Source organism: Propithecus coquereli, unplaced genomic scaffold, assembly GCF_000956105.1.
Source record: "Propithecus coquereli isolate 6110/MARCELLA unplaced genomic scaffold, Pcoq_1.0 Scaffold1, whole genome shotgun sequence".
NCBI classification, from domain to species: Eukaryota; Metazoa; Chordata; class Mammalia; order Primates; family Indriidae; genus Propithecus; species Propithecus coquereli.
Window position 1 is genome coordinate 4,265,921 of NW_012133857.1, and position 10,596 is coordinate 4,276,516.

General features: G+C 40.2%; 1 protein-coding gene across 2 annotated transcripts in view; it reads left to right on the top strand.

Annotated features, from left to right (window-relative positions):
* ENTPD3 (ectonucleoside triphosphate diphosphohydrolase 3) overlaps positions 1-10,596 on the top strand; it is a 50,396-nt gene that overhangs the window by 25,259 nt on the left and 14,541 nt on the right. Inside the window, exons 5-10 of one of the 2 annotated variants that reach the window (XM_012648531.1) lie at positions 759-918; positions 1,890-2,123; positions 7,612-7,884; positions 8,059-8,169; positions 8,594-8,731; positions 9,590-9,817. In XM_012648531.1, the coding sequence (XP_012503985.1) occupies positions 759-918; positions 1,890-2,123; positions 7,612-7,884; positions 8,059-8,169; positions 8,594-8,731; positions 9,590-9,595 (922 nt within the window). In that variant the 3' untranslated portion in view covers positions 9,596-9,817. Of the gene's footprint in view, positions 1-758; positions 919-1,889; positions 2,124-7,611; positions 7,885-8,058; positions 8,170-8,593; positions 8,732-9,589; positions 9,818-10,596 lie in introns of those variants that run through there. The other variant, XM_012648463.1, reaches the window with a different exon arrangement.

Sequence of the window (10,596 nt, forward strand, 5' to 3'; positions counted from 1 at the left end):
GTCGATTCCACTTGTCTCCTTGCTCTTCTTCCTGAGCCAAGAGTGATCCAGGACTCCTGGCTTTCTTAATCCACTGATGAAAGGGGAAATAATCTCCCAAATGAGCTTTCTTTCATAGGGTGGAATGGCAGCAGAGGGATGCCTTAACACTGTGTCCTGGGGGATTCAATAATGCTCTGTCGCCACTCCTCTGTGAGTCACCACACCAATGGTTTTTCAGTCCACTGACTGCCATGGTGACCATCATATCCTCTCATGATGATGCAGGAACAGCAGAAAACTCAACCCTCTTTTTTTCCCCCTTCCTCCTAAGCTCCCCTTCCTTCTGGCTGGATGAGGGAGGGCTCCTTTACATGGTGCCCCCATGAGATTACGTATGCCTCTTCTATGCCTTCACCGATCTCCTTTCCTCTGCTGATCTGACACAGAGCAATGGCAGTTAAGTAGGAGGATCTTGTGATTAGCTGATCACTGGAGAGTGGAACAGGAACAGGTAGGGGTGGGAAGAACACATTGTTCTTTTACTGAAAGCTATTTTCCTGCTTGGCAGTCTGACAAGTAACAAGTGCATCCCAGTTTTGCAGTTGCCCTGGAAGTCTTCAGCCGGCAAAAGGGGTTGCTATGTACTGCACACTTCTGGAAAATCATCCCTACCAGCAGGGAGATGGGGAGGTTTACATTTGCACCTGAGCGAGACTATGGATTTTAAGATTGTGTTGTCCGGGCACTCAGCCTTTTGTGTTCTGTGCCTTGCATAGGTTGCAAAATGAAACAGCAGCTAATGAAGTTCTTGCAAGCATCCAAAGCTACTTCAAGTCCCAGCCCTTTGATTTTAGGGGTGCTCAAATCATTTCTGGGCAAGAGGAAGGGGTATATGGATGGATTACAGCCAACTATTTAATGGGAAATTTCCTGGAGGTGTGTGGAAACAAATGCATGGTTTTTAACCTTACTATTTGTCCCATCCCCTGTGAGTGGTAGACATCTGTCCTGTATCATTCCTATCATGTAATGTGTTAAGGAAACACCTATAAGACAATAGCTAGGAAAAGATGTGAATAGCTGAGGAAAAAACATGGATCATAAACAGGACCAAATGCATAGGGGAGAGGGAATATCATCACTTTACTAGCTTATATGAAATTGGAAGGAGTGGGCTCTAAATTTAACACTAGGCTATGGGTCTTTTGAAGCGCAGTTGGGGAAAGACCCTTCCAAGAGGCTCCATGGCCATGGAGCCCTCAGGCAGTGGGCTTCCCTGAGTCCCCAGACACAGAAGGAAGTCTTCCCTCTGTGTCCTCAGGCCTCCCTGCAGTTCAATCTCCACCCCTCACCCCCAAGTTCCTTAGGTACAGAGGAAAGTCAACTCTAAGAGGCAACCACCATATTACAGAGGGCACAAATTGAGGGCACCCAGACCACATCCTGCACAAGACCTATTTTGTTCCCCCTCACATGTATTTTAAATTTTTTAATTAATTACCCACAGTTAACATTTGTGAAATTTCACATAAAAATCCACATTTCTAGCTACTTCTGACCACCTTACCCGCACCAAAATTGGAGGGACTGGTCACAATGGGCTCACATTCCTGCATGGTAACAATTAGTGGGAACAGAGTGTAACTCTGGGACTCACCAGTTTGTCACAGTCCCTACAAGACCCTATTATATACACCTAATCTTCACTCATTTAGTACTTGTCTATGTTACCTGCCTAGCTCCTGTAGCATTCGAATTCACCACTCCTGAAAGAAAAGGAGAGAATCGAATGAATGCTCCCCCGTCACATTTCTTAGCAATAGGAGATGGGCCTTGGGTGGAGAACCCTGGGCAAATAGAGATGGTGCTTTTGGCCTTTTTTCTCACTTCCTTTTCCCACTGTGCAGAAGAACCTTTGGCATATGTGGGTGCATCCGCATGGAGTGGAAACCACTGGTGCCCTGGATTTAGGCGGTGCCTCCACTCAAATATCCTTCGTGGCAGAAGAGAAGGTGGATCTGAACACCAGCGACATCACACAGGTGTCCCTGTATGGTTACACGTACACACTCTACACACACAGCTTCCAGTGCTATGGCCGGAACGAGGCTGAGAAGAGGTTTCTGGCAATGCTCCTACAGGTACCTGAGCTGGAGGGTGCAGGTGTTCCCACAAGGGTCTGAGCCAAGGGGAGGGTGCCCTGGAGCCTGTCCTTTCCACTCCAATTGTCCAATTGGAAGGTGGATGGAAATAATAACATTTTCCAATTTACTCCTGGGGGTCCAAATGTACTCACTCTCTCTTGCACGCACGCTCTCTCTCTCTCTCTTTCTGTTTGTTGACCACTTCCACTTCTTGAGTAAGAAGTTAGGGAAGTTCCAGAGCTCCACGTGTTTTGTAAATGATTCAAGACCTGAGATCCCTTCCCTTTATGAACATAAACTGTTTTAAACCAGTTGCTAAATAAGCCTGAGAATTTTGAGACTCCCTTGGGTGTAAACAAAGTACTTTTAGTGGTCACAAGAGAAACTCTTGCTGAAAAGGGAGAGGGTAGAGCCATTCCCAGCCTCAGCCTCCTTTTAGATGGGTCTATATTAGGCAAGCCAGATGCCCTTTACATAGTGGAACTTTACAGCAACGAAATTCCATCATGTTGGTCAGTAATTCATATGGTAAGTGCTCTGGGGCCCAGAAGGCTACTTCAAGCATCAGCTGGAGAGCTGTTGCTAATGTAAGCTCAACATTATGCAGTGTGTGTCAGTGAGGGCACTAGCTGCTCCGGTGTCCAGGGCACATCCATCTCAGCCATGGCTGGGCTGCTGAGATGGAGGGGAGGGACCTTGACTAGAGGGATATGAGGACAACCAGAAGCCCAGATCCTGGCTTCTGATGGGACTGGGGGCAGGCTGACCTGGGTCAGCCTGTGAACAGACTGGACACAGCATCAATATGTTAACCCCCATTCCTCCAATCTACCTTTGTAACTGAGGACAGGGGCAGTATTTCCCAGACACTAGCCTGCAGAAGAATCGAGCCGGCTGGCAGAAGCAGAACTCACATCTTCAGACCCCTGCATTTACCCAGTGTTCATGCAGGGTGGGTTGTGGGAACTCACCCTCCCATTCTGGCCCCTGCCCAAAACTTCTCTCTGAGTCTCCCAGGAAAGGCAGGCACCTCGTCATACATGCACGTGACATTGTCAGGAGAGTCTGAGCACTGCCTAGGAAGGACAGACATGAGAGCTCTACAGACAGCCCTCCGCTACTCTTGCATGGCTCCTGCCAACTCTCACTCCCTCTCCCATTCAGCCAAACCCAATCCACAGGCAACCCAGTCAACCCTCCCCAGTGGGGGTCTCAGTAATCACCACTTATCCTCACTTGCTCATTGAAGTAGTTCAGCCAACACCCTTCCTTCTTGGAAAGAAACCCTGGAAAGTCCTCTTTTCTCCTTTTATTTCCACAATGATTAATGTCCCTTCCTCCAGCTCTGGCCCTGGTAGGGATGGAAGGTGGAGGCTCCGGTGAAATCATTCTTTTCCCAGGGTGAGTGAGGATCGGAGAGGCTAACCTCTTAAATTTGGCTGGCCCTGAGCAGTGTGTGTGTGTCTGCCTGTCTGTCTCTATGTGTACTCCTACAACAGTTACTGAAGAGTGATATCTATTATCCAGCGGTCCTTAGTAGAGAAGGAAATACTACACCTGTCTGAGGTCTCATGTAGGTTTGAGAATTCAGGACCTCAAGTGTGGTCCCAGCACTGGGGGCAGAGGAGTGAGCCCCCAAGCTATCACACTCAGCTCATGGGGACAGAGGTCTCCAATTTGCCTGGTAACCTCTAGATGCCTGAGAACGCGGCTCTTCCCTTGGAGACTTCTGACTCAGCTAAGGAGAGAGACCCAGCTGTGATGAGGCTTACCTACAAATGCAAGCTCAGACCTGTCTGACCAATACTTTCATGCGTCAAATATGGGTTGCCAAACCATGACTTGGAAGGTTCATGCAAATTATTGTATCATGAACATTGGCTGAGTAACTTCCACCAGTCTGGGTCTTATTTCCTGTAATATAAAGAATTACATAGTGTGGTGAGAATGATATCTAGATATATACTTTGTAAATTATTTTCTTATTAGTGAGTTTCTGGTCACCTTATAGCTTAAGTCTTACTCTGACCGCATGTTAGACATTAGGGACATGCATTCACTTTCTTTCTTTCCCTTTTAAATCAGAATTTTTTCTTCACGTTCAGTGAAAAACATTTGTAAGATGCACACTGAAAAGTATAAAGAATTTTTTTAAAAACAGAATTAACCACTATTAACATATTGTTGCATTTTCTTCCAGTTTTTTCCATGCATGAATATGATTGACAAACTTAGCTTCATATGGTATATATAGTTTTATATCCAGCTTTTATTTTACCTAACGATATATCATGAGCAATTTCCTGTGTTGTTAATATCCTTTGAAATTATAATTTTTATGAGTGTGTAATATTCCAAATATCATACTTTAAACACAAAAAACTATATTGATCGTTTTACCATAGAAGAAAGTACATTTCTATTGTAAAAATTCCCAACCATACAAAAGGGGTTGAAATAAAAATGAAAGAACCTTCCTCCAATCCCATTTACTAAAAGCCATCACTAGTCACAGCTTAATGTGTTGTTCTTCTCTACTTTCCAGGTCAATATATTAACTTATTTTCTTTATTGTTTAATATCCCATAATTTGTCACCATTCTCCTCCTGATGGGCACCAGGCTACATCCTATTTTGTTGCTGCCACAACAATATAATAAACCTTCTTGCACATACAACCTTATGAACTAGTGATTTTACTTCTGTAGGATAGGGTCAAAGGATAGATGTATTTTTTATTTAAATGGCAAAATAGGCAATCTTCCAACAAAATTAAAACCATTCAGATTCCCAACAATGTTTTGATGACTTTTTGAAATCTTATAACTTCAGGGATTTCAAGACATCCCAATAATAAGTACTTAGATAATGAAGATCTCTTTCTAGATTTTCTATTCTGTTCCATACATCCATTTTTCCATTCTTAGGCCAATATCATGTTGTTCTACTTTCGATAGTCTGTTTTTCTACTCTCAGGCATTTATTTTGAATTTCAAAATAATTTTCAATAGTAACCTCAAAAAAGTTTTTCCATTGAGATTGTGATTACAATTGCATTAATGTATATATTAAGTTGGTAAAATTTAGCTTATTCATATTAAGAATTTCTATCCAGAATTATAAAACGTCTTTCCATTTATTTAGTTCTCAGGTTGTATCCTTCAATAAAATTTACAGACAACATCATTGGTCCTGTACTGCTGTTTTTTGTTCTGTTTTGGTTTTTTTTTGAGACAGAGTCTCACTCTTTTGCCCGGGCTAGAGTGCCGTGGCGTCAGCCTAGCTCACAGCAACCTCAAACTCCTGGGCTCAAGCAATCCTTCTGCCTCAGCCTCCCGAGTAGCTGGGACTACAGGCATGCACCACCATGCCCAGCTAATTTTTTCTATATATTTTTAGTTGTCCGATTAATTTCTTTCTATTTTTAGTAGAGACGGGGTCTCGCTCTTGCTCAGGCTGGTCTCGAACTCCTGAGCTCAAACAATCCGCCCGCCTCGGCCTCCCAGAGTGCTAGGATTACAGGCGTGAACACCGCGCCCAGCCCTGTTTTGTTTTTTATTTATTTTTTTTTTTTGTACCACTCTTTTGTTTGTTTTTGTGTTTTGTTGACACTTCTTTTTTTATTAATTTCTAAAAAATATGTATACAAAGTATACAACATTGTTCCTAACTTCATTCATGGGATAAAGGAATTGCTACTACTTGTCTTTCTTGAACCATTGTTGTTAAATGTAGTTTCTTTTTGTATGTTTTTAATATTTCTATCACTATTGAGGACAGTTTCTATCACTATTTTTTCCAATTTTAACTGGTTTTACTCTAAGGCCAGATTGTGCTATAGTTTTCTAGTGCATCTTTTCTCTCTCAAGCCCAGTGGATTCACTTTTTCATCACTGTGCCCTCCCTGCAAACACTAAGTTTGGTAAAGACTGTTGAATGTTGAGTGTCTGAACTTGGCACACTGGCAAACTGTATTTAAAGAATGCCTTAACAAATAATTCAAACACAAAAGAAAGAAAAGAGAACTTATATTTACAGAGCTTCGTCTATGTGCCAAGCCAGAAATAATTTATACTATTCTTGAGCACTGAAAAAGTATAAGTCAGATTTGGAGGTAGATACTAAATAAGCAGTTGATTGATTTGATTTTTTTTTCTTCCAACGAATATTTCAGCCATTGGGTAACCCAGGTATGATATGCTACAAATTAGATATAACAATTTTTTAAAATCATAGACTGTTTTTCACACCATGGAGGCAGAAAGGGGATTGTTCACCTCCTCCCCCATTATATGAAGATCTTTCTGGAAGACACTCATGTGAGTTGTATTGGATGAGTGTTGAATTTTTTATAGGATTCTGTGCAGAATCCTGTCACTGGCCATTGTTAAATAATTGCATTATTTTGATGGATACCTCAATTTCCTCATCGGTAAATGAAAGAGTTGGGCTAAATGTCTGAGTCAAGATTTTACTGTAAGGGAAACTGTATGCCTTAGTGGCTTTGAAATTGAACAGAGTTCAAATCCAATTCCTTAGAAAAGAGAGTTCATAAATAGAACCAAACACATTTAGGACTTAAGCATAAAATAAAGAGAGTATTTTGTACCAGTAATTCAAGATTGAATAGTCATCTGGAAAAAATAAAACCATGTCCCTACCTCAGTCTTTATATCAAATAAATTGTAAATGGATCAAAGATTTATATGTGACAAGGATATTTATTTGTTTGCAATGGCAAAATGATTGGCAACTACCTCAATGCTCATTTAGAGGGTGTTCCTTAATTATGGTTTATTTGTATGGTAGAATATCATACAACTACTAAAAAGAAGAAGCCACTCTACATGTACAATGATGGAAAGATCTCAAAGATATATTTTTATGTGAGAAAAGCAAGGAATAGAACAGGGTATATTAAGTGCTATCATTTATAGTTTAAAAAAAAGAAAAGAGATGAGAGAAGAAAATATATTTGCATGTACATACAAGCCCTCTGGAAAGATACACAAAAACTGACAATAGTGATTGTTTCCAGAGAGGGCTCTTGTGTGTGAAAGTGGATGAAAGGGAGACTTCATTTTCATATGTTTATTTGTACCTTTTGGGTTATTTTACTACATAGATAGATAATCTATTTAAAATGATGCATTAATCTAAAGAGACCTGTTTTCTCACCAAAATGGAGTTTATAAAACCTGCTTCATAGGGCTATCATAAAGGCTGGATCAGATAATGTGAGAGAGAGCCTAGTACTGTGCCTGGTATAGGGTAACCATCTCACACACATACCCCTTCACTGCCCTTACTTGAGTTATCCAGACAACCTAGGATACCACCCTGGTGTAGAGTGGAATTTTTTCAGTTTCAGTTTTTCAGTTTCTCTCTTAGCATGGGAAGGTAGTCATAGTGACAATTTGCAAAAGGGAAATACTTGGTCCTCCACAAAAGAGTGGTTTCTAACACCTCACTCTTGTACCTACAGAACTCTACTACCAAAACCTATCTCGCCAACCCCTGCTACCCTCGGGATTATAGCACCAACTTCACCATGGGCCACCTATTTGACAGCCTGTGCACAGTGAACCAGAGGCCAGCAAGTTACAACTCTGACAAGATCATCACTTTTGAAGGAACTGGGGACCCATCACTCTGTAGGGAAAAGGTGGCTTCCATATTTGACTTTAAAACTTGCCATGATCGAGAAACCTGTTCCTCTGATGGGATTTATCAGCCAAAGGTTAAAGGGAAATTTGTGGTAAGAGCAAAACCCACTGGAAGATTCCTTTCTCCCCACCTCATCGAATATTTATTTCTCACCTTTCTGTTTCTCCTCTGCTGACCCATTACCCACTTTCTTATTCCTCACCCCAAAACTTCCACATTCTGCCCCATTCTGAGAACTAATTTCCTTCTGTACTATTTGTTTCAGGCTTTTGCAGGATTCTACTATACAGCCAGTGCTTTGAATCTTTCAGGTAGCTTTTCCCTGGACACCTTCAACTCAAGCACCTGGAATTTCTGCTCACAGGATTGGAGTCAGGTCAGTATTTAAAGAGAAATGATCAATGTCAGTACAAAAAAGTATAGCAGAATCTACTCCATGCGCATGCATATGTGTGTATATTCTGAATTTGGCCTTCCTACTCCTTCCAGCACATCCATGAAATGGGCTCATAAAGGCATCTACCTCACGCATGCAGTATGCATCAATGTTATAAGCACATACACAATGGTTAGAACAGTGTTTGGCACCTCACAAGCCCTTAGTGAATTTAGATGTGGTTATTTTGTGATATTGTATAGGGATATTTTAATTATTATGTTACATAGTTGTATTTTTGGCCATTTTATTATGAAAATTCTGAATGATAAGATTCTTTAAAATATGACTGCTAATCTAAGGTGTTCATTTAAAAACATACCTGCCTTCCCGGCCTCTCAGATGTTTTAAATCTCCGTTTTAGCTTCCTCTCCTGCTCCCCAAATTTGATGAGGTGTACGCCCGCTCCTACTGTTTCTCAGCCAACTATATCTACCACCTGTTTGTGAATGTATACAAATTCACAGAGGACACCTGGTCCCAGATACATTTTAAAAAAGAAGTAAGTCAAAGCACAAATCTTTTTCTCCTTTTCCTCCCAAAGGAGAGGTTTGTATGTTTGTGTGCATGTGCCAGAAATGTAGAAGATAAAAGGGTATTGGTGATTTAAACTTGTTGGGCAGAAGCTGATCACACTGAGTCCTTCCTGGGAGAAGCACCCCTGGAGAATTTAGAGAGGTTGCTCACAGGAGACCATTCCAGGTGAGGAAAGGGCTGGAAGCCCAGGGCCAGTGAACAGGGAGGTCCTCAAGGGCAGGGACTTGTCTTACTAACTTCTAACTATCTTACTAACTTCTTACTAACTAACTTACTAACTAACTTACTAACTTCTTACTAACTATCCCCAACATTCAGCACAAGAGCCAGAACTTAGTAGGTGCTTGGTAAATATTTATTGAGTTAATGAATAAATATGTTAAGGATCTGAGACTTTTCATGCTGAATAAAAGCTTGAAATATTAATATAACTTAACTTCATAAAGAGGATAGTACCTAATTGTTCTCCATTTTACAGAGATGTCAGAGCAAGGTACAGGCTTTAGAGCATAAGACATTTACATTAGCATTAAACAAGAATTTTCTCTTTGAATGAGCCTGAGGTCACTGTATTTACTGACGAAGACTTGGCAAATGGGGAGGATCTTCCTTTTTATATATCTATAAATATATAGATCTATTATATCATTTATAGATATAAATGATTATCAAGTAACCAGAATGGTCGGAAGCTGAAATCACAGCTGTCACCAGAGGACAAGGAAGGGGCCTCCAGACCTTGTTTTCAGGCAGGACTCAGCCTTGCAAATATGTTCAGCCAGCGCTATGTCCCCCGGGTTCTCGGAAGATTTTCTCCTTTCAGGAATAGCAGATGTGAAGCATGAAGGATGTCTGGAGTCAGCCTGTTCAGTACTAGCTTTGGCAATAATTAGATTAAACCAATCAATATCCTGCCTTAGGCCTGCAACCGTCTACTTTAACTAAATAAAACTGAGTCATCTACAAAATAGAAGGATGTCTGGAGACATAAGGACTATTGGTGGCGTGTACTCTCTAAGCTTAGCTTCTAATGAATCTAATTACCAGTAAAATACAGTATAAGAAGAGAGAATGACTTTCCATTGAATACTGATTTGGATGGATATAACCTCCTAGGTTTAAAGTTTCTTTCCTTTAAATCACAAAGAATTTTATATCCAGCCAAATTAGTAATTAGTTATAAGGGTGTAAAAAGACTTCAGAAGATTTGTCACACAAAACTTACATTGAAAATGTTTTTAGAGGAAGTAGTCAAACAAGAGAATTAAATCCAGAAGATGTTACAAAAATACAGGAAGTAAGAATAAATGATGTTTTGGCTTAAAATTTATAATAAAAAAGAAAACTAACACTAAATAAAAGAGAAAAATCCATCCATATAGCCCAAGTATAGAAAATACCCAACATGAAAGGGATACAGTAGGGGGGGTCATAGGATACAGGGATATAAAAGCAAACTAAAAATGTCAACGTGAACATACAAATATCATTTTTAAGGCAGGAAAGGAAAAAGTATATAGAAAAATAGCACTAATTAAAAATTTAAAAGTAAGACATTAGAAGTTCAAATATACCAATGATCACAATAATCATAAATGAACTGAACCTACCAGTTAAAAGACAGACATTGCCAAATTGGATTTTTAAAAATCAAGTAGCTGCCATTTATAAGAGAAACACTTATACTTCAAGCATAAGGACATGGAAAGATTGAAATTTAAAAAAAAAAATTTAGTGAACCTACCAGTTAAAAGACAGACATTGCCAAATTGGATTTTTAAAAATCAAGTAGCTGCCATTTATAAGAGAAACATTTATACTTCAAGCATA